This window comes from Rhynchophorus ferrugineus, unplaced genomic scaffold (genome assembly GCF_030347505.1).
Source record: "Rhynchophorus ferrugineus isolate W39M unplaced genomic scaffold, kcgeb_rfMv2 rfM2, whole genome shotgun sequence".
Lineage (NCBI taxonomy): Eukaryota > Metazoa > Arthropoda > Insecta > Coleoptera > Curculionidae > Rhynchophorus > Rhynchophorus ferrugineus.
In genome coordinates, this window is record NW_027472581.1 from 24765979 (window position 1) to 24791353 (window position 25375).

Genomic DNA, 25375 nt, shown 5'->3' on the forward strand with positions numbered 1-25375 from the left:
TCCGGCAAGGACAATGATTCCAGTCACGCCAGTCCAGGTTGGGTAAGACCGGAAGTCTTCTGGGGTGATTTTAAAGTTAGTCACTCGCCAATCGATAGACTTAGTACCGAGGACCGTGGTTCGGAGCCCACGTTAAACTATAGGCCCAGTCAAAATAAATCATCGTTGGTAAAAAGGAGACTTTAAAATATAAAAAAAAAACAGAACGCATAGAACAAAATGACATTTGCAACCTAGGGTAGTTGAAAAAATATCGATATATTTATAGAATCGATAAAAATGAAAAATAGCATGCCAACTATGGTAACGGCAATTCGACAACAAGGCGGTATATTTTTTAATAACCATATAGCGATATTCTAGCGAAATCACAAAAAAATGATGTATCTGCCTGCCTAAAACAATATCGATGTTTTTTAAATATTTTTTAGTAAAATCGATGTTTTAGAAAGATATCGAATAATATCGGTCAAAAAAATATGAATTTTTCAAAAATTAAAGATCTTTAATGAAAAAAATTTGCAACATCCCTGATCCGTATAACATGCCATGCATCAGTGAAGAATGGTATAATTCGCTCTAATTGATGTTCATCTTATCATATCGGATTGCTGTATCTTCTAGTTATATTTATGGAATAAATGATGAGTCTAGAACTTAAGTGATATGAAAATAAATAGAACATTTTTTTAGAAATCCATTGATAGGATTTCTTGTGCCTACATTCAATATTTTCAAAATCGTTACGTCAATTTTAACTGACGGCTGTCGATTTTTCTGTCCCCAAACTTAAGAATTGATGGGGAGGCTTCGCCAGTTGCAACGTAGAGCACCAGAACCAATCGCCAGTTGCAACGTAGAGCACCAGAACCAATCACCAAAAATCTATTGCATGATTATAATCCATGTAATGCTAATATAAATATTAATATTTTTTCTATATATTTTAAAGTCTCCTTTTACCCAATTAGGGTTTATCTGGATTGGACCTACTGTTTAACGTGGGCTCCAAACCACAGTCCTCGGTACTAACCAACTCACGAGTGACCAAATGGGAGGTCATCCTATAAGAAGTGCGCTCTTACTCAGCCTAGTTACTGGCGTGGTTGGGGCCATTATCCCTGTCGGATTTTACGTAAGATAATCACAAACATAAATTTACCACCATGGCCCATCAGAATTCGAACCCGCGACTATCGCAACAGCAGGAAGACCCTCCTGTCGCCTTGACCACTGCGCCAACCAAGCCGGCTAATACAAATATTAAGTTCTACTTCTAATTTTAAAAAAAAATATTTTTCAGTCCAGTTTTGTCACTAACAATAATTTAACTAATTAACTTTAATTAATTTAGATCTAGTTCATTCCTGAAAATGTTTATTAACAGAAAGATATTGCATTATTATACCTTTACAATAATAATATAACAATTGCTTTATATAATCTTCGGCGAAAAATGTTTTTGTAATCAAGAATCTATCAATCATCTCAAATTATTTATTTTCTAATCGTTTATTTAGCCCGCTATGATAATTATCTAAATCGAAATCGGTTTCCGGTAGGATCCGACAACATTTAATAACCAAAACCTACTTCGGTTACAAAAATGGTTTCGTATAAGAAATCGCCTTGATCCAATTTGCATATCACTTCCAACTTCGTCCGTTATCGCTCCTAACAAAAAAAAAACACACAGTCGGATACATTTTGCGCCTGCATTATGATTTGAAGTGGCAACAGATGTTGGCCTGTCTCTGTTATTTACGTTATGCAGTCATGAATTGCTTAAAGTAGATGTAAACACTGGTCGTACCGGAGTCACCTCTTCCATTTTTGGATAGCATTGCTCATAAACGTATAAAGCACACCTTACTGTTCTTTTGTCTCTGGAGCTAATAAAAACTGTGTTATAAATCACTGTTGAGATTTTTGTTAGATGCTATTATGTGCATACGCATAGTGGTAATACAAAATATACATTACATATGCATAGTTCAATCTTAATTTACAAATTAATTTATTACTATTGTTTTATTGTACTTTCATCAATACACAAACAAGACAAGTACGGAATAAATACATCACTACGTAGTTCCTTAAGCTGAAATTAAGAGTAACACTTATACACTATACAAGTTCGTGCAGTTTGGTTCTTTTCGATCTTCTGATTTTCAGCTCTGTATCCTATTCTATTTCTTTCATGTTGTGATTTAGTAATTCTTATTTCATGTTTTCAGGCGAAACCTTAGATAACGTCTTAGATCAATTTGATTTTGAGGCCATCGTACAATTCTTAGTCGCTTACGTAACAATAAGCATTGGTAATTAATCGAAGATCTTTAACATAGTTTAGCAGTTTTGGATCATTTCACCTTGTTATCTTCATTATTATTTATGGGATATATTTCACCCCATAAGTAAATAAGCTTTATTATTGAGTGATAAAACTACATCTGATATTGATATATACAATATCTTGAAAACCTTAAGTCAAATTAGGAGTAACTAGTACATTTCTTTAATTTTGAGTTCGATTTTACTCTGTTGTCTAAAGTTATAGTTCAATTCGATAACTCCCAGTCTATTTCAGACACCATTTGATTCTTCATAATTCGTCATAACAAGTTGCGATAAACGTTTAAGTCATATATATCATGATAATTTTTTAAATTCATTTGAATAAGTTATTATTAGATTATAGAGTTTTTTTTTATTTGTTTGAAACAAGTATTTTTGAATATTCTAAAAATGTTCATTCAGTTCATAAACCAGAATTTTTAATGAATTGTTAGTTATTGTAGTATCATCAACAACAATGGACGACTTGTGATGGTGTAAAACTAATTGGTTAAAAAGTGGACTTCTAATTCAAATCGCATATGCTGACATCTATCTTCATAGAAAGTGTAAAAAAGTAAAGACAATAAATTTAAATTTGATTGTCCCAATTGTTTCAAATAACAATCAATGCGTTGTTGATGGTACCGCAGACAATTGTTCAAACCATTTCAATTTGCCTCCCTGGGTTTGTTCAACTATACTCTAGTTATTCCATTTTAATTACCATATGCAGTATATGCAGAACAATCAAAATTATCCTGAACAGCCGATTTTACAATGATTAAAATTTTTTAACTTCAAAGGGATTTCTTAATTTTTTGGACAAGATACCCCATGAAAAAGGTAAAAACCTTACTTTACTTAACTACCAGTTCTTATTACAAATTTTACAACATGACATTTCGATGCACTTCATTGTTTCTAACATACTATAGAACATTTAGAGTCATCCCCAGCATCTTATTTTAGAACTATTACAGTTCTTTTATCTTTGTCGGTTTAAGAAAATAATATAAATATGAGATTTAAATAAATGCTTGCGAACCATCTAAAAAACAGAAACAACCATTCGCGATTGCTTCTTGGATTTAATTTAATTTTATCCTTTTCAAACAATCGAAATGATTTCTGACGAGAATGTAACTTTGTGTAGCCACTAAATAGGAACGTTTCCCACCAGAAAATGGGCTTTATTACTGTAGAGTTTACATTGAAAGTTTTTCCTAGTTTGAATGTATCAGGTTTTCAAAATCACTGGTTAACTCAAACCCTTTACAGAATACTTTGCCGAAAGAAGGAATTTCTCTACGTGCAATACACGTACGTATAGTTAAATCTTTCAAAAGAAATTTTGTATATACATCATCTAAATTTGTGACGTCAAAACGTCGCAATGTTGCCGTATTAACTCTGAGTTTTAGTTTTACAAAAGGACTTAAAACTACTACTAGTTTGTAGGTTAGAGTTGTGTTTAATTATATATTCTCAACAATTACACACATGCCTGTGCACATAATGTTCAATCAGAGTAATAATAAGTAGCGATTTGAAATTTATAAAAACAAAGCATTAAAATAACGTTTGCTTAGTTGTTTATAACCTCTTATCACTAGTGTTTGGAAGACTTTTGCATACGTTTGACAACCAGAGGACTTTGGCATGCTAATTCTGTCATTGTGTCATTTTAACTAACGAAAAATGAGAAGGAAAATATTTTCTGATTCTAAAACGAATTTTGAAATTGCGACAGGCAACACATTAAACATCTTGATGACGAATGTACAAAACTACTTTGGATAGATTATACGTACGTACGTATTGCTATAATTACAAGACAATGATTATATCAATATTATAATGGCTACCAGGCCACACTTTAATCCAATAGCACTTATTAATAATATTCTTATATCAACATTTTATGTATCGATGTTACCAACTTTGGTTTCATTCAAAACCTGTTCAATAAATTAATGTTGAATTCGTTATAATCGAAACGTTCTGCTAATAAATGTGAAATGAAAAATCAATTTCTACTTCTTCTTGTACCGTTTTTGGGCCTAAACCGCCGTCTAATCTAAAAAAGGCTGACATGTTCAACGTTTATATAAGTAGTAATTTTACAACGCGAAATGAAATGCATTTTCTTTCATGCATTTATGCGAGCCGTCGCCCGAAATGGAAGAAGCGACTCGGGTGCTGCCGGACTCCCAACAATTGTTCTTTTTATAACCTAAATAATCGGGAAAAATAACCGCACCGGCTTTCTCCGCTATGTACGTTTAAATAAAATGTTGACACAAATAAATAATCTCTCGCGTACGTACCACATTCGCGATAAGATATATACTGTGACAAGAATGTGGTTTTGGAATCTGAGAATAACCAAAACCTTTACTCGAGATAAACATCTTGAGATGTTACGATTTTTATAAATTACTGAGAACTGTAAACCACCATCAGTTAATAATAAAGTATCGATATGTTGTATATGAGTACATTTAGAGCAAATATCAAGTTATTCATCAAGGCAAATGAGAGACTACGAGAACAATTATATGACACATTTGTTAATCAAATATATATAGTAGATTATAAATTATATTTGATTTATTTTGAATAAATATAATTTTATTCATAAAATATAACAAAATATAAATATTATGCTAGACGACTATTATGTTTCTTATGTTAACTTGACAATTCTTACTGTTAACTTGACCTTACTTCTGAAGATTAATCAACCTTACTTCGAAAAATATCAAGTATATCAAAGGTCCTTCTAAAGCAACGAATATAGCAATATTGCGAATCTGCACCTAACTTAACGAATAACCATCATCAACCATATGATAATACTAATAATAGCAATTCTCATAATATGAAATTAACAAAAATATAATTGACTATCCAAAAGCCTCAATAGGCTCAAATGATAAATCCACTCAGTGTCTATAATGATGCCAGGAATATGGAAAAATATACTCTCTATCAAAGGACAATACTAAACATAATATTTTGTCCTGTAATTGGTCGAAATTTATTTCCATCGATGGGATACATTAAACCATCAAAGATGTTCGACTAATTGCCAATGTTTATGGGCGATAATCTAGAAACTTACTAGACCCGGTGAAGTTTTCCAAAATTCGGCCATAAAGCGCGAAGAGGATTACTGAATCACACAAATTTGCTAAAGCTATAAAATTACTGGACCACACGCAGGAAATCATGGGATTAAACGAACAAAACCAAGTTAGCAATACTATTATTAGGTATTTACTTGTATTTTGATCAGCTAAATACACTTCTGAAAAATCTAACCTTTTAAATTCGATGATTCTGATATTTCTTTATATAAAATGACAATTTTCTGATTGTTATTATTCAGTTATTCAGTATATACAGGTACAAATTGCATTACATAAATTACATTTTCAACACTAATTACATTCGTAATTTGATTTGAAAATACGGCCTGAAGTACCAAAAATGTTAGGGGCAATAAATTCCAAAGCTTTATTGACGAAAAATCAGGCCAAAGAACCTTCGGACTACTTAACAATTACGGAAACTATTTCTAGGTATTTACATTCCGTGGATTCGATTCCAAAAGAAGGCAAATGGTTCCTGACACGGATTGACGTGGTTTCATTGCTTGCCAGGAAAAGTAAATAGCTTTCCATAATGCATTGTGGCTACTGATAAAAAGTAAACCCATTACGACAATTCTAAGCACAAAAAGGCATGGATTTTTGTTTTGCCCAGGATATCACCATCGAAGCTGAATGAATACTCATGGCGTTAAAGGTTTGCGTATATGGTGGAATCAGTATGGTGTAGTGTATTACAAACTGCTGAAACCGAATGAATCTGTTACTGCGTATATCTGGAGAAATCAATTTAACAAACAGAATGACTTATGGTGGAGTTGTAAAGGATACATTATTGTAGCTCGAATAAGAAGTTCTGACCAACCCAGCTTACTCACGAAACATTGCGCCTACTTATCACCATTTGTTCAGATTGATGCAGCATGTATTATCTGACACACGATTGTGAAATGCTGAAAAAGTGAATCAGTACCAAAACAACGTCGTTCTTTCGACGTGATATTCCCGTGACGTGGCAAAAAAATATTTAGTATATTATATATTGTACTAGTAATTGCTCAATGAATGTTAAGTGAAGAAATACATGCAAGCAATTAGTATAATTATTTTATAATTAAAAATATCCTATCGAGAATAAATAAAATATATTGACAAGATAAATATACTTACTTTTACTGTCCATAATTTAACAATTTTAACTTATCTTATACCGAAATCTTATAAGCTAATAATAATAATTGTAAAATAGCAATATAAACTAGAAAAAAATCATAAACATCAAGAAAAACATTAACTGGGTATTAATTTTAAGTGAGATTTAATATTTTAAACATTTACGTAAAGCTATTGGGTTAATTGCAGTATAATAAAAATAATTCTGGGAAGGAGCCAAACGTTTTCTTTTTACTATAGATTTTTAAAATCCATCATAATAGCATTTCCGAATATAATTGTATAGTAAGAATAAGAAACAGATGTCCGATGTCCTCTAACCATTTGAAAGAAAAATTCAAATGTGCACAGCAGATTTTATCTTGATTTTATAACCTAATTGAACCTTTCGGACCAGCGCTGTTACCCTTAAATCGAAACGGGTCGTCGCCAGCAATAAAAAAACGAGCCCCTTCCGAAGCGATTTGATGGATCGGTCTTGTCTCTGTCCGTTAACAGCTGGTTAACAGCTTGCGATAGATAGAAGGCCGCCCGCTGTTCATCACGACCGCGCGTACCTTGCCCATCACCGATTTGAAAAAAATAGTCGACGCATTTCGTTCTTTATATTGTTTGTTTTTTTACTATCTATAAAATGCATTTAAATGGTTTAATACGAATTTACTATTACTAGATTTTAAAATAGTTCGTTTTTAACAAAATAGCTTTAGTTGTTTATGATTCGGTTCACTTCTAATCTTCTGATTTCCTGCGTATTGTCTGGCAGTTATAGGTTATGGTGTCTGTATTTTGGGATGCGCATGGAATAATTTTCATTGACTACCTTGAGAAAGGAAGGACCATCAACAGCGACTATTACATAGCGTTATTGGTTAGCGCATCCCAAAATTCAGTCGTCATAACATTGCCAGCCTACTGTTGTGTTTTCTCACGCTTTGGAGCGGGTTTATCATGTGCAATCCACTCGGATAACTGTCGATTGGACTTCGGAGTGAAATGATGAAGCCATGTTTTATCTATTGTCATATATCGACGCAAAAACTCGGGTTTATGACGCTTGATCATCTTCAAACACTGCTCCGAATCATCAACTCGTCGTTGTTTTTGGTCAAAAGTGAGCTCGCGTGGCACCCACTTTGCACAGAGCTTTCTCATACCCTAATATTCTTGTATATGATATATACATTCAGTTAATATCTTTGGAGTGTCTGCTATTTCATTCAATTTCAATTTACGGTCATTTTAATTTACGATTTTTGTAATGTTTTCGTCGGTAACAACCTCTTTTGAGCGTCCACTGCGTTCACCGTCCTTGGTGCTCATTTCACCACGTCTAAACCTAGCATACCAATCCTTAATGGTTAATTTTCCTGTGGCAGTGTCCGGAAACTCGATATCAAGCCAAGCTTTTGCTTCAACTGCATTTTTCCCTTCAAACAGCAATATTTTATCAAGACGCGAAATTCCTTTTTACTTCATTTTTTTTTCACAATAACAGAAGTTGTTTCACTCAAAATACTATAATTCACAAACTAATAATCCGACAGCTGTCAAATTTATACACGCCTCTTTTGAGGGTTATGGCTAACTAAAAAACATATGGATTTAATTCTAGTAGCGCCATCGATGTGTCAGGCCGAGGACTTTTCAATTCATCTGTTAAATACATGTTTTATTATTTATGAATCTTATACAGATAAATGTAAATACAATCCAAAACTGATATATAAAGGTCATAGAAAGTAATTAAAGGGAATTGCATATAATATACTGAATAATATATTTACTCTAATAGCAATATTCATATAAATGGCATTTATATTAATTGTTTTATGATTCATAAGAATTGGAAAATTATAATATCATATTATCCTAATAATATATATTAAATGCATTTTATTTGTAATATCTCTACGGCATACATTACATATATTTTTCCTTAACCTTAAATTAAACTTTAGAGCAAAATTGTGTAATATTCAACAAGTAATATTTTAGTTCTAGGTTCTTCTAAGCTTTACAAATCTCATCTTCAGCAACAGATGCATTCAGGTCTAATTCACGAGTTGGAGAATGGATATTTTCTTTGAGTGTATCAATTGTTTATAATTTCTTACGGGTATTCCCATTAAATATTAGTTTGGTCCAAGGAAGGTCCTCAAAATAATTGATATTCAATTATCAAACATTAATTAATCTGCAGCTATTCTGGCACATAATCTTGGATCGAAAATTGGTACCTAGATAATGTAATAACTGCCTAATTATAACTTATAATAAATAAATTAAAAAATCTGATAAAAGAAAGGCGGAAGAAAGGAAAATATTTAGCGAAACTGATCCAGTTTACATTAACATATCTGTAGATATTAAAAATCCAACGTTATTAAAACAAAATTATTGAATTTTAATCAACCTAGGCATATCTATAGTCCACGATAAAAATTTAGCACAGTAATTATTTTTTATTTCTCTTCTAGATTAATGTAGTTTTCTCATAGTGAAATAGATTTTGAACGGCGCGACACGGCTATAACATAGTATAATTAGGTTAAAAAAAAACCGATTAGTATTTTAAATTTTTATATTAGTAGTGGGTACATTCGCATCTATTTATCACAATTTCAGTCGGTCTTTTCGGCTGCCTCTCATAAAGGTAAGGTACCTTGCTCTAATTTTTTCCACTCATCTTAGATAGCGTTTTATTTTTGTTTGTTCAACATTATTAAATTATTTACCATTTGAGTACATAGCACGTGATAGTTTACCACAACAATTTTCAATAATATTCAAATTGCAGAGTTTCGCAGTATGAACAACAGCATCGTCTTACTGAAAAATATAATTCTGACTGACAAATTTATGTTCCATAATTGGCTAATCGCAGATCAGTTTAATATAGCTTTACCTTAACTTCAAGTGCATTTTGTATTTTCTTAAAAACCTACAGCCACCCAACGCTTGATCCACCTAACTGTCTGCGACTTAAAATCATCTGATATTTTCTTAAATTATGATACTTGAGTATTACTTACAAGTAAGAGCCAAAAATGTATTTGTATTAATAATTGAAATGAAAATTTAGTAATGTGCTAAAATTGTCGTGGAGTTTATGTCTAATAAACAGATAGTTGTACCATATATTCCAAATGCTATAATATATAATTATTCTATAACTACTTGGGCAAAAAGAAGAAATTCAAAAAATGAATTTTGTTTTTGGCGAAATTCATATCATTAATATTAGTATCAATAACCTAGTAATTAATTTGCAATTAATATTTTATTAAACTATGCAACACACACCTTGAATATTCAACACAACTTAATTATATAATAACCTGAAATACAATTAGTATTTACCTATAGTTAATTACTTCAGAATCAGTATTAATCAGATGACAGTCGTATTAATCGTAACTACAATAGCAATTAGCAAATAATTTATCTTCGAATGTTCCAAATTCTTATTTAATGATTTTATCCATTGTGTCATTAAGTCACTAACGACATTCTTTTTTCTTGTTCCAGGAAGGCGACCGTCTCTTCGTTGGGGCCCCGGGCAGTTATTACTGGCAAGGTAAAGGCATCCCGTTCGAACGCGCTCGTTCTTATTTCCCTTTCAGCTCTACCACTCGACACTCCTTTCAACTTCTTCAGGCTTATAGTGACACACAAAAAATAGCGGCCCATCACTATATCACCGCAGCCGATCAATTAGCATAAAATTTTATGTTTCAGGCCAGATGTACTCGATTGACGCTTACGCCAGGTTTAACTATACGCCGGGTCTTCTAGGCAGGACGTACGGCGCCAAAGGTATTTAGCTAGCGTCGAATACCATTCTAATCAGCGCCGCCATTGACATCCACTACTCAGATTAATTCATTTGTTTTTCTCATTCGCGAAGGCTGTTTAGAAGTTACGTGCAAAGGTGGCGGACGGTTTTAACAACTGCCATCAATCCGGAACACAACAATGCTTCAAAGAACTCTGCTATTATTAGAAGGCTGTACTAGAACGAGGTTTTCTCGAGATCGACAGTGCTGTGAAGCAATATAGACTCAAATTTTAAAATATTCATAAAAGTTCTCTATGTCGATATTTTTTTATTTTATACTTCATCCTCAATCAAGGTACTAAATGATTTATTTATTTATTAAGACCGGTCAGTTAAATATTCAAATGATATATTATAAGTGAGCCAGTATATCGAATACAAGAAATAAAATGTAAAAGCGAAAACAAAAACTACCATATTTATAGTCTGTATTAGGTATTTCCTTTCTCTAGTTTTTAAAATGCATTTTATATTAAATAAAAAAAAACAACTATTTCATAGGCTAATATTGATCTTTTGAGGACTTTAAACTCTTTATCGAGTATAAAAAGTGGTGTTTACAGCTAAATCAACAACAGTTACCAAATTACGCGTCCCACAAAGCCAAGCCCACGTGCTGTTTTCTAAAAGTAACGATGTTTAAAATACGAACACCTATTCTTCTGAATAATCGCCCTGCGCACCACAAAACTTTTCATAAAAATTTAGGAACAATAGCTACGTGAAGACTTTTATGATACCTTGTGGGCTACGGGAAATAAATTTACGAATATTATTGAATTTTTATCATTAATCATTGCAAATTGCTAGGAAACATCAATATAAAAATACGTTTCTCTTGGAATACAAATGAAATAAATAATATTTATTGGCAATTAGGTTTATTTTTAACACGCTCTGGTCGTCTCAGAACAAGATAGATGTGTAGTAATAATGTAATAATGTAAATTTACATTATTATATCATACAAAATAAATATATTTTAGTTACAGTTTTTTGTTATCATTCAGTAATTATCTCCATGAAATATGTAGACACAGTATTTTTTCAATGTTCGATTCAAAAAACTCAGGTATTAATAACAATTATATAAAAGATAACCTAATATACTTACCATAACTACGTAACTGTAACCTGGTTTTAGAGAAAAACAAAATATTAATATGATTGAAGAACCATTCCTGATACCTCACTTAATATAGTTTGTAATAATGGAGCTGAAATCTTCTAAATCATTGTGAAAACAATAAGGAAAATAAACAATGAATCCTAGTCATGTAAATAATGCTAAGAAATTCTTAGCTCCAATCAAATAGCTCAATATAAATTTTCTATCTACTATATGGATAAATAATATAAATAAAATTTGAAGGCAACAAAATAAATTCAATTATAATATTCTAGCAACATCAATGGTTATAGTAATTATCCTAATTTATGATATATGCCAGAAAATTGTACTAAGAAATATACACATACATTAAAATCAGATCATTTTTTGATATGACTGGTATCCATGAAGTCATGAAATTTTAACGCAAAATTTAAACGAAAATGTAAGTCCTTCGCTAGAGAAAACTTTTTAAGATTTATTTTGAGATTTGTTTAAAACGGTGGCCCTTTTACCTTCCAGTGCATATTAAAGAGCCTTTGATTAAACAGTATCATGAAATCGGACCAAAGGATATCAAAATACGTAAAATGAATATAAAACCAAAATTATTTATTATCAACTCGATAGAATCAGATTAAACTTTCATATTAACGACCTCCATACATAATGATGTTCCTAATGAAATTCCCTGCCCATCAATAAGCGTCTGATAAATAATTGTTTTTTTTTTGAAGCTACACAAGTTCTACCATTATGGTTGGATGATGACCATGGAACGATGTTAAATGCATATATCAGTACCGCTGTTTATTTTTGACAACAGATATTGATGGATGATCTTTGTGCAATTCTGCAAATCATGTTTTTTTCTGATAGATAATGCATCATCATTAATATTCGAGGATGAAGACGTCTGTCACATTGTTACTTAACTTCATTTAAATTTAGTTGCAAGAAAAAGGGAATGTAGAATATATGGTCATTATAACAATAAACTTACAAGAAACAGTAAATAAACATGATACTCATAAATGCTCTGCAATACGAAGTGAGAGTGAGAATACGAGGGTGGTTCAAACAGTTATTCTGTTAAAACGTAAATTATTCTCTTGTGAGTGCACATTTTATCAAATGTTATGCTCTACTTTAATGATATCGATGATATCGAAATTAAAACTTTACCCAAGATGTAAGACCAACGCATAGTTGATGATTCAAGGATATAGATAAAGGATCTTTAAATATACAAGGGCTCCTATTTATATTTTTGTTAGGCACTATCTGACGTTTCTAATTGCAAGTTTGAACTTTATAACCATAACTTTCTTCAGAACGTTACAGTGAGTTGATAATTTTGCCTCAGTGAGAAAATGGAATTAACGCATGAACATTTTAGGTTGATGGTTTTTACGACTTTTGGTGATGAAACCCCATCCTTGTCCTTTTTGAAACGTCGATATGATGAATTTAATCGTAGTCGCAGTTTACCAGAGACCAGAGTCCGGAAGATTGTCCAAAATCAGTTGTGTCAAAAAACACTGATGCTATGCGTAAAGAATATTGCATAATCGCCATGAGACTTACCGTGAGGTTGAACCATCATTGAGCATTAATATAATGAGCATGAGTTCTTAATCAGTACCATACTATTACCCAGTCCATAGATGACCGTATCATCGAGAATTCAGATTTATATACTAATCCAGTCATTTTCAATTATCTAATTACTGGATGAACATTTAGCTGTAAAAAGATTTGTATACATTGGATCCCATAATTTGTCGAAAGCTCCAAAAGATTCTCGTTGCAATTAGTGCAAAGAAATGGCCAAGAAATACAATCACGGTGCATCAAAAGTTGTGCATAACATATAGGGTGGTGACGAGTCTTGTATCTATAAGCAGCAAACAAAACAACAATATGAGTCTTGAAAGACATGTGATTCCTATGCAATACACTACTCAAATGGTTTCCTGTTTCCTCGGAATAACTGGACATCTGGCAACCGTGCCGTTACAACAAGAGCAACGTACAACCATTTGTTTACCAAAAATACTTCCTAAAATACGAAAAAAAGCGGCAAGCAGAACTACTGTTCATCAAGGAAATGCAAGCTCTCACACATCAGCTTAAATAACCACCTATTTTATTAGCCAAAAGGTCGAATTGGTGAATTATCCTCCGTACTCCGTAGCCTGATCATCAATCGGTCGGGCATCAACCGACTTTCTTTTAATTTCCGCATATTAAGAATAAATTGCGTCGCCAATACAATTTCCTCAATCAATGTAGGAAATGTGTTAAGAAGACTGATTCAAGCTTAGTACAAAAAGCAGCATTGGAAAAACAATAAAGCTACTTTTTTTGGCTAAACTATTTTCTTTTCGTTATTAATCTCAAAATATAAATAGCAACCCTCGCACGCATTGAATGAAAAAGGAGAAAAAATAGATTGCAGTCTCAATATTAAGAACTAAATATTGTGAAATAATAAAGCCTATTTGTATTCATCATTTAATCCCATCCATATTTTAATCCGTTATAACTTACAACATCAAAGCAATGATGTTTGCCTGTTGTATTCTATGAACAGCCGCCATTATTTACTATTAATATTGAAATCAATTTATTAAACTGAACCCATTTAAACGACTAATGAAAGTTGTTTTTCTATGAGCAGCGGAATTTATTATGGCCCCCGATCTGTAGCGGTTTATTAGCATCAATTTTAATATTTATGGCTAGAATTCATTAGTATTGCGCCGTTCTCTCGCCATATATAACGCGGGTTTATAGAAAGAAATATTGTTGTGTACATATAAACCGTTTTCGAGTAATAAATTGTCAAGCACGTATGACAATTTTCAGCACGGTCGCTTCTAGACAGCCTCAGACGCTCCGACTCGAATGAAAATCAAAACCATTCCATCACATCATTGTCCATAGGTGCAGGATGACCGTAACATCAAGAATTCAGATTTATATACTAATCCAGTCATTTTTAATTATCTACTAAATGTTTATTGCTTTTTACTTGGAATTTACTAAATTCTAATAACGATTTATTGTTTTATTTAATATAATTTTGTCTAATGTAAACAGAGTTCATTTTTGTTTAATCTACGATATTGATAAATGATAAATACATCATATACATAATATACATAATATATACATAATATATACATATACATATATATATATACATAATATAAATACATAATATATATAATCATATACAATCATAATACAATACATCATATCATCAGTAGATGTATAGCATGGAAGAATTAATCAACTTAGATTTTAAAAAACATATTTTTAACAGGTCAATTGAAAAGTCACCGGCCTAGCACATAAGTGGCGCTACTAGAATTAAATCCATAAGTTTTTTAGTTAGCCCTAACCCTCAAATGATGCGTGTAAAAATTTGACAGCTGTCGGGTCATTAGTTTGTGAATTATAGCATCCTTAAAGAAGCAACTTTTGTTATTGTGAAAAAAATGGATAAAAAATCCACAAAATGATGTTGAATGATCATAAATTGAAATTGAATGAAATTGTTGACACTCTAAAGATATTAACTGAACGTGTACTTCTTATCATTAACGAATATTTGGGTATGAGAAAGCTCTGTGCAAAGTGCGTGCCGCGCGAGCTCACTTTTGACCAAAAACAACGACGAGTTGATGATTCGGAGCAGTGTTTGAAGATGATCAAGCGTAATAAACCCGAGTTTTTGCGTCGATATGTGAAAATGATTGAAACATGGCTCCATCATTTCACTCCGAAGTCCAATCCACAGTCATCCGAATGGACTGCACACTATGAACCCGCTCCAAAGCGTGGCAAAACGCAACAGTCGGCTGGCAAGGTTATGGCGTCTGTATTTAGCGTTATTAGACCGTTTGAAGGACGAAATCGCCAAAAAAACAGCCGCATTTGAAGAAAAAGGAAGTGCTGCTTCACCAAGACAATGCACTGTATCACAAGTCAGTGAAAACGATGGCAAAAATTCATGAATTGGGCTTCAAATTGCTTCCTCATCCACCGTATTCTCCAGATTTGGCCCCCAGCAACTATTTCCTGTTCTCAGATCTCAAAAGAACGCTCACTGGGAAGAAATATTCATCGAATGAAGAGGTGATCGCCGAAACTGAGGCCTATTTTGAAGCAAAGGAAAAATTGTACTACAAAAGTGGTATCGAAAAGTTCGGGTATCGCTATAATCAGTGTATTCCTTTTTATTATTATCAGTCCTTGAAGGGAATTATGTTGAATAAAAAAAAATTTGCCAAAAAATGGTAGGCCGGGGATTTTTCAATTGAACTGTTAAAACCATACTTCAACACATTATTGTATAACGCTCTAAACACTTTTATCAACAAACAGTTTTATATAGTTTGAGTTACTTTTTGATTATTCAGTCTTCGAACTTGAAGTTCAGACGTTTTTATAGACGTTTCTAAAAGACATAACGAAACAAAATAGATTCATATTATGAGATAATAAATAATAATATATCATTTCAAAAAGGGGTAGATATAATATGAATAAAAACAAAAGTAATTACTAAATTCGTGTTCATTTTTCTATTCTGGTAAGTCATTTTCAGTCACAACTTCGAATATGTATGTTATCCTTTTTCAATACCCTTCTTATAGTTATCTGGCATTCAACAGATTATTTAATAATTCAGTATCCAGATGATATTAATAGCTTGAATTTTCCGGCATTAACAACATGTCTTTCCACACAAGGAATACCTAAAAAGCAAAATATAAGCAAATTCCATGGTTTTAAAGGTGTCATTAATTATTTTCCTCGTTTCATTTAACCTACCATTGTAATCTCTAGCTAGAACAAAACCCTTGTGGTTTGCTTCCCATAAGTGCCATAACACACAAACATTATCATATTTTGGATCGTCGTCATTGAACTCTTTTTAAAACTAACTATACAGGTAACTGTGTATATTACTATAATACTTGTTGATTCTCCTTATCTACACATAATAACAAGTAACGAATTAATGAAATAAAATATATCACCAATAATATATTAAAACAGTAAACCTTTTCCGAAATATCCATGCAATATCACAATATATTATGGTTTTTAAATGTCGTGTGTCAGATCTGGTGCTACAACCACTGACATTGAGTGATCACATAACGATGTATTACTTCTTTACTGATATACCATGTTGCATTGACGGTGCTCCAAAGCACTTTATTCTATATTTACCAGTTTAACACAAGATTGCCTGCAACATCACTAGAATGAAATACTTTAACATCCATACAAGCTTCAGAGAATCCATATATCCATTCATACTTCAAAAATTAAGGCTAATTTACTCAAATTTATTTCGTGCGTTCTCAATCTCAATGTCAATATATAAATGGATTAAAAATTATTAGAAAAACAGTTCTGCAATGCTGCTCTCGACTCTGCAAGTTTTTCTTTTATTTGATAACTAATTATTTAAAAGTAAAACTATTGAAAGTGATAATGCCTAGGAAAAGCCAAAACTTAAAATGTATTGCAATATTACTGTGAGTTAATTAACGTATTTTTTCGTAAAGATAAACATAAAATTATTTTGGGTCTTATTACAATGAGCCGTTAATATCCTGTCTTAAATTTATCACTTTAAGATTTATAAGGTACGCTTTATGGTGAATGACATCATTATGAAATACTATTAAGGTCAACAAGTTGAAATTAACATTAAGAACTATTTTATTGTCTGTTTACCAAATCGAGCAAAAACACATTTTGTATTTTGTATTTACTAATGTATTATAATAATATTTATTTTTACTACAATCATAAATTTTAAATATTTTTTTATATATTTTTTAAGGTCTCTTTTTACCAACTATGGGTTTATCTGTACTGGGCCTAAAGTAGTTTATCGTGGGCTCCGAACCACGGTCCTCGGCATTAAGCCTACCAACTGGCTAGTGACCAACTTTAGAAATCATCCCAGAAGATATCCGGTCTTACCCAGCCTGGTTACTGGGGTGACTGGGATCATTTTCCTTGTCGGATTTTACACTCTTGTCTAGAACATTCACAAATTTTAAACAAACATAAACATAAATTTACGACCATGCCCCAGCAGGATTCGAACCCGCGGCTATCGCAGCAGTAGGAGGACGGTCCCATCGCCTTTACCACTGCGCCACCAAGCCGGCAAATTTTAAATTTATCCATCAATATATATCCAGATACATCAATTTAGATCTTTATGATGTTTTCTGTTCATTGTTACGCATCATCTATTAATATACTTTATAACTAAGTGTCATATATAACAAAATATTTGTGTTATATTAAGATATCATATTGTGGTGTTCTTATTCGGCTCTACATAAGTTTATTATTAAAATTTTGGGTCAATTCAGTTTTTGATTAGTTTATTTTTAGTCATGTTTATGTAGAAAATGGATGGTTATTTATTACAGTTCAACACAAAACGAATTTAATTTCAAATCCACATAGTAAATGCATTATAATTGGGAAATCGATTAATAAAACATTTTATCAGTAAAATTAATATATCCTTGAATAATATAAACCCAAGGTAAATTTAGTTGAACAACTTGTATATTTATAGATATATAATACTGTTTTGACTTCTGAGTTTTAGTAATCTTCTAATTTGTAGATTCTATATCGAATCCGGAAAACGTTTAAAACAGATTTTTTCCCAAGAAAGTTTATATCCAGTTAGTCCGAAAAATTATAATAGTAAAATAAACGTAAACTTAAACATTAAATAAACGTACATTAAATAAACGTAAACATTACTAATTCGCTGCAGTATCGAATTTCCAAATCTCTGCCACATCTTAGTTTCTTGTTTTGATTCAGAAACACGTTAGTAGACCTAAATCGTTTTTAGCTGCATTTTTGTTGAACTAAAAAATTGTCTATTAATAATAATCTATATAAACATAAGACACCAACTAAGACTAATTGCAATCAAACACCACAGAAATAGGTCAATTGAAAAGTCCCCGGCCTATTTTATAGTAAAACACATTTTTTTGGCAAAATTAGTTTTTTATATTCAACATAATTCAATTCAAGGGTAATACACTAATTATAGCGACCCTCTAACTTTTCGATACCATTTTTGTAGTACGATTTGTCATCTGCTTCAAAATATGCCTCGGTGATCACCTCTTCATTCGACTGATTTTGAGATCTGAGAACGGGTAATAGTCGCTGGAGGCCAGATCTGGAGAATACGGTGAATGAGGAAGCAATTTGCAGCCCAATTCATGGATTTTTGGCATCGTTTTCACTGACTTGTGACACAGTGCATTGTCTTGGTAAAGCAGCACTTTCTCTTTCTTCAAATGCAGCCGTTTTTCGGCGATTTCGTCTTTCAAACGGTCCAATAACGCTATGTAAGAATCGCTGTTGATGATCCTTCCTTTTCCAAGGTAGTCAATGAAAATTATAACATGCGCATCCCAAAATACAAAGGCCATAACCTTGCCAGCCGACTGTTGCGTTTTCCCACGCTTTGGAGCGGGTTCATCGCGTACAGTCCACACAGATGACAGTCGATTAGACTTCGGAGTGAAATGATGGAGCCATGTTTCCTCCATTGTCACATAGCGACGCAAAAACTCTGGTTTATTGCGCTTGATCATCTTCAAACACTGGTCCGAATCATCAACTCGTCGTTGTTTTGGTCAAAAGTGAGTACGCGCGGCATCCAGTTTGCACAGAGCTTTCTCATACCCAAATATTAGTGAAAAACAATTTTTTGCGTCACATAGCGATGCAAAAACTCTGGTTTATTGCGTTTGATCATCTTCAAACACTGCTCCGAATCATCAACTCGTCATTGTTTTGGTCAAAAGTGAGTACACGCGGCATCCTGTTTGCACAGATCTTTCTCATACCCAAATATTCGTGAAAAACAATTTTAACAATGAATGAAACATGGCTCCATCATTTAACTCCGAAATCCAATCGACAGTCATCCCAGCAAAAAATTATGTTTTACTATGGTAGGCCGGGAACTTTTCAATTGACCTGTTAATACCCGAAGTCAGAGTACTACACCATAGCTACAATCATTCTATGCTGATGACCAAAAATGCATTGAACTAAGGTTAATCACATTCTCAAAATTTAAAAAGAGAGCATAACAACGTGAACTCAAATTGAATAAATTGTTCAGTAAAGATCAATACAGCCTTGAATAAAATAAGCTCAAGGTTCCCGCAATAAGATATATCGACAGATGCATCAGTAAACATATAGGGATCGGTATCATTCGCTTCGATTAGTCGCCACTATACAAACACTGTCTCTCGGTAGAAGGGAAAAAATGGCAAATAAACGTCCGATTATGTTCGCCTTTTAAGTAGCGAGTTATTGAGACAATTAATACTGTGTGGTCACTGTTGGTGTCGTTGTGTAGGCCATGCTACGTCACCGAGACCATCTGTTAATAAACTGCTTCGGCAAATACTGGGTCATAGATTTTTTTTCTCGCAGTGGCAGGAGCCACGGGTACGTATCGACGAAATTCGCCGGCCGTTGTTTCGATTTCGTAATGATGAATTCAAGGCCCGATGAAAGAATTTCTTTCGACACCGATGGACTCGCTTTGCTAAAAGCTTTCAGCGCTGCACAGGTCTAGTTGCATTATATACAGTCTATCCAATAAAACAGTGAAGTTTCCAATATACGTCACGTCAAAATATCACAATGTTCACGAACCAGCATTTACTTTTAGTTGGTTTTGGTCTTGACCATAGAGTAGTATACAGATTGTTTACCTAGTACATATAAATTCAGAATTGTTTTGAGTGGTCTAAGCAGAAAGCCATTTCGCTATATTTCATTGGTTATATACATATATACACATATGTACACAAATGATCTATATAAATAGTTTTATACGTACTAGGTAAAAACAATGCTAAGTTACCTTAATCTATCGATCCTGTTTACTTTATTCATCCACCGCAAGCAACACTAATTATTACAATTATTACTTTCCTTATTATATTTCCCCTATCTCGATGTTGAACACAAGTAAGGGTTAAAAAAAAGAGTGACATTTGCTGGCATAACATATTATCAAGAATATCCTTTAAATTTGCTTTGGCACATACTTTGGGCATGTTCTAATATTCCTTTCTATTTTATTATTTTTATATGTGTAGGAACTGTTATGGAAGGCATGGATGATAATGTGAAGGCTGTTGTAGATTGATTACCAGTATACAAAAAATTGTTAATAATGAGGCTTTTGAATGTCGAGACAAAATGGTAAAAACTTCTAATATTTACAAAAAAAATATCCAAACTATCCTGCTGAAATGGCCTAATCATTACGAATTTTCTCTTCTGTAGTAATATGTATGTAGTATTTATTCCATTAACTTCTTTAGAAGCAGAAACTACTTAGTATAAATGCTGGGCTTTTTGGAGTTAACATAAGTTGTCGAATAACATTAACTGCAGAACAAAATAGTAAAAAGATATTACACACACTTACTTACACTATTTATATATGACCTATATAGAGACATAATATAATTTTAAGTATTGAGGTATCTTTATTTTGAAAATAATTGTACTTACATTTTATACTATTTAGGTTGTAACTGGGAATTGCATCTTTGTTGCAACAAACAGTGGTCTGCCGCATTTGTGTCTCTAATATTCTGCTCTAAATTGCAAAAAGCAAACCTTTATATGCATATATAAATATCGCTAAGAGAATTCCTTAAGAAAAAATGCATTCGGATAGAATCTTCGCTTGACAAACGCTCTGGTTATATTTTATGACATTTATAATTCAAATCTAAAGAAAGAGATCTGTAACCTTTTTATTGGCGGCCATCTGGCGGTGTGGCGGTACACTGAGATCATGGGTACGAGTGTGCCCATTTAAGTTCCCATTCTATTTTTCAATGTTTTATGATTAAGTCACAAAAATGCTAAACCTACTCTATGTCAGGAACATAAAAAGTGGCTTCATAAACAAACTCAAAAAACCATAGAAACAAACAATCACGTTATAGAAACGATCGAATCAAATGCCCTTGTAGGGCAATTCAAACGAACCAATCGAAAAAATGGTCTCAGTGCTTGCATTGGTGGGACCACGCAAAACATTTCCTCGGTTTCACCTACTTAAATTAAACTTCTATATAATACTCTATGGCCTTGACATATAACAATTCTAATATAAATAAAATAATGAAACCAAAATAACCTTGTGAAATATAATTTATTGTAACATTACAGTACATATAATTCAATACAATACAATAACAGATAAGATAGATAAGATAACCTGCATGTTCATTGAAGTAATTCTTTGGTACACTTCATATCAATTCGATTGGAATGAATATGCAATGAAGCTATCATGTTATCATCTACTGTGTACCTATTTCCAGGCCTTTTTCTAAAAATTAAATTGCATAAAACACAATTAAACATTTCATTTAGATTTACCGAGCAACAATTTCAAATAGTTGTTCAAATAGAGATCTTTTCTACTAGTATACTAACTGATGGGTCCTTCAAGATCTTTAACAGCTGATTTTCAAATCAGCAAAACCATGCAATGTTTCATTTCTCCATGGTAGTCGCTCTTAAACATGGAGGAAAATACTAACTCTGCTCTAGGAATAAAGCTATTTCTGTATATAACACGAAGCATTATCAAAAACCTTCCTTGATGCGAATTTTTCTCCAGCAAAAGAGTTCGCAATGGACCTAAACATGTGAAAATAACTTGGTTCTAGGTATGGGTTATAAGGCAAATGCATAAGAACCTTCCCACCAACGTCTTGGAGCTTCTGCCGAGTAGCAATCGATGTGGATAACTTGGCGTTATCTTGATGAAACACAATCTATTTCCTAGTAGCCAAAGTTGGTTTCTTCTGGGCGATTGCTTTCGTTAAATAGACAAATTGTTCAGAATGCTGGTTTGATAATTTGGCAATAGGCGAGGCGAACAATTATACCAAACGCACAACAATACATTTCCTGACCATCAAACCAGGTTTGCCCGCAGTTGCCACGACAGTTTCACTTTTACTAAGTGATAAATAAGTTCTTCCTTCCACAATTATTTAAAATTATGTTAATTTATTTCTGATACAAATTTTAATGTTACCAATAAAATTTAAGTGTATAATATCTTGAAGTGGTATAATATGTGTTACGCCAAAGACCTAATTTGGAAATAACTATTTTATTTTTGACTGTTGTCCAAGAAGTGGTTAGAATCATTTCCTATCCTAGAAACTAATGAACGTACTAGATCTGATGGCGGGAGAAATTGTGACAATTTTACTTTTCCACCGGCAGAACATAACCCAGTAGATTCACTACTGTATTTTAATGCCTTACAATATTGACAATAGATAAGCATTTCCCCATGAACTCGTTGTATTCTAAGCTTATCCACTCCATTTCCAGTCACTCTCCAATGTAATTGTGACATACCAGTATGATTATTTTCATTTTCTGCCTCTCGCTAGTCGCACATTTGATTGACTTCGACGACCGAGTCAGGTATTCGAGAAGTTATGTTGCCATCTCCTTGGCATTGTTAAAAATAAAAATAAGAAAGGATCTCGCGCACTAAATTTGACTAAGTAATAACAGATGTGAAATATATTTACAAAGTATACTTTACCATAGAGAGTCACTGCATATTTTAACTCTATTCTTGGTAAATCTTTACTCGACGCAATGAGAATACAATCCGAAATTTGCATTAGCACAAAATTAAATCATATTTGAGGTATTCGTCATTGTTTTTCACTTGATTTTGACGTTATATTATTTCATATCATAATATTTGATAACAATTGTAATAGTTAAACTATTGATGATATATTTTATGGAAAATACAATCTTGTTTTTCTATTTTCATCACAATTATTCCATATTTTCTCATCATGTAAATCCTCCCTGGACTTTCACAAATGTTTAAAAATCAAAATTAGCAAAATCGATCTAGCCGTTCTCAAGTTATAACGAGACTAACGAACATAAATTCGTTTATATTTATATATATTATCTTTGAATTATTTTAGTTAAAAATAATTTGCTACTACGGTTAAAAATTGGTCTTTGCACCTAAAAAAATTGAAATAAAACTATAAAGACAGTAGTAGTAGTAAAATTGTAACAATCATTTGTTTTAATTGTTTCATAACCTTGACGAAAAAAGCGCTGCTTAAACAATAGAAACTTATCGCGTTTTGATTAACACAAATTTATTTTGTGTGTAACGGTCGCAATCATAAATTAGCTTTTTACATATTCTTCTATCACCAATCTTTGATATAGACAGGCAGCCAAATTTTATGGTATTTTTTTAAAGAACGAAAACTGTAGCTGAGTATTTGTATATTGCAAATTGTACAAATTATACTATTATTATATTGTCAAATAAATTAACATAGCCCATTTGGTTGTATATCAGTTTTATGTTAAATTGTAACAAATAACAGCTATATTTCATGGCATTTTTATAAAGTTCGAAAACTGTAGCTGAATAATTGTATTCTGTAACATAGTCCATCAATTACTAAAACAAATTATACCATTATTATATTGTCGAATAAATTGAAATAACTCATTTGGTTGTATATCAGTTTTATGTTAAATTGTAACAAATTGCCGATGTCATAACGATATATTCCGTAGTAATTATAGTGGATAGCTCAATCTAGCAAAAGCAAACAAATTATATTAAAAACATGCCTTTAAAGTGCATTAATCTTCATAAAAGATATTTACGGCGTACCCGTGGAAATCCGAAGAAAAACTAACTATTCGCTGGACCAGTTCATTAAAAGTTATTAATGGACTTGGTATCCCTTTCCTTTTGGTAGAAAAATTAAGTATTTATATTTATTTCCATTCCAGATATAAACATATGGTAAAATATCAATAATTACACTCCACTATATATCGTAATACAGTATATCTTTCAACAATATTTATTTTTGCCTACTAACCTACAATTTGACCTCACATTAACTTAAATCTAGGTATATATCTAGGAGGGCCCATCGGCTCTATCTTAGTCTCTGATGTAACGATGTTTATATTAAGATATTAAATGCACCTCACTACACTATGCAAGATCAAGTGGTTTGATTCTTTTGAGTCTGTTTCCTGTTCGGGTATTATCCAGGAGTTGTATTAGTTCGATGTTGACATGAGAATGGAGTCTGTCCTCATGTCTCCTCTTAATTTCCTGGGTGATAGTCGGCATCTGAAGGCCTCAATGTAAGTAATCAATCCTGTAGTATGTCGGTGCACCTAGAATACTTCCCAAGATTCTTGAACACTTGTATTTTATTTATATTAGTTTTCGTGGCACATTCTCATAATTGTATTCCGTGTGTCCATATAGCTTTCAGTACTTGCTTATATAATAGCTCTTGATTATGTACCGATAATTGTAATTTTCTTCCAATTAATCGATACATTTTCCTATATTTCAACTCGTTCTTTCCTTTTCTTTTTACATGTTCCTTCCGGCGAAGTTTTGCATCAAGTTTCATTCCGAGTTACTTAGCGTTCTTAGAATATGGAATGATGTTATTATTTATTGTTATTGGTGGGTCAGCCATCTGTTTATATGTAAACTGTACATGCACAGATTTACTTTCATTAATGTTTATTTTCCAAGCTTGTGTCCAATTATTTATATTGTCACTTGCCTATTGTAATTTCCGTGTGGCTTCTTCGCTATTATCTCCGACAGCACGAATC

The 25375-nt window shown here is 32.3% G+C and overlaps 1 protein-coding gene and 1 long non-coding RNA gene across 3 annotated transcripts in view; one reads left to right on the forward strand and one right to left on the reverse strand.

Annotated features, from left to right (window-relative positions):
• The window catches only part of if (integrin subunit alpha inflated), a 197566-nt gene that overhangs the window by 132885 nt on the left and 39306 nt on the right, over positions 1 to 25375 (forward strand). Inside the window, exons 6-7 of one of the 2 annotated variants that reach the window (XM_076394397.1) lie at positions 10158 to 10206; positions 10368 to 10445. In XM_076394397.1, the coding sequence (XP_076250512.1) occupies positions 10158 to 10206; positions 10368 to 10445 (127 nt within the window). The remainder of the gene's footprint in view (positions 1 to 10157; positions 10207 to 10367; positions 10446 to 25375) is intronic. The other variant, XM_076394398.1, reaches the window with a different exon arrangement.
• On the reverse strand, positions 16150 to 16556 carry LOC143190247 (uncharacterized). The gene is made up of 2 exons (XR_013004196.1): positions 16424 to 16556; positions 16150 to 16347 (listed from the first exon to the last, which is right to left on the reverse strand). It is a non-coding gene; the product is annotated as an uncharacterized LOC143190247 (long non-coding RNA).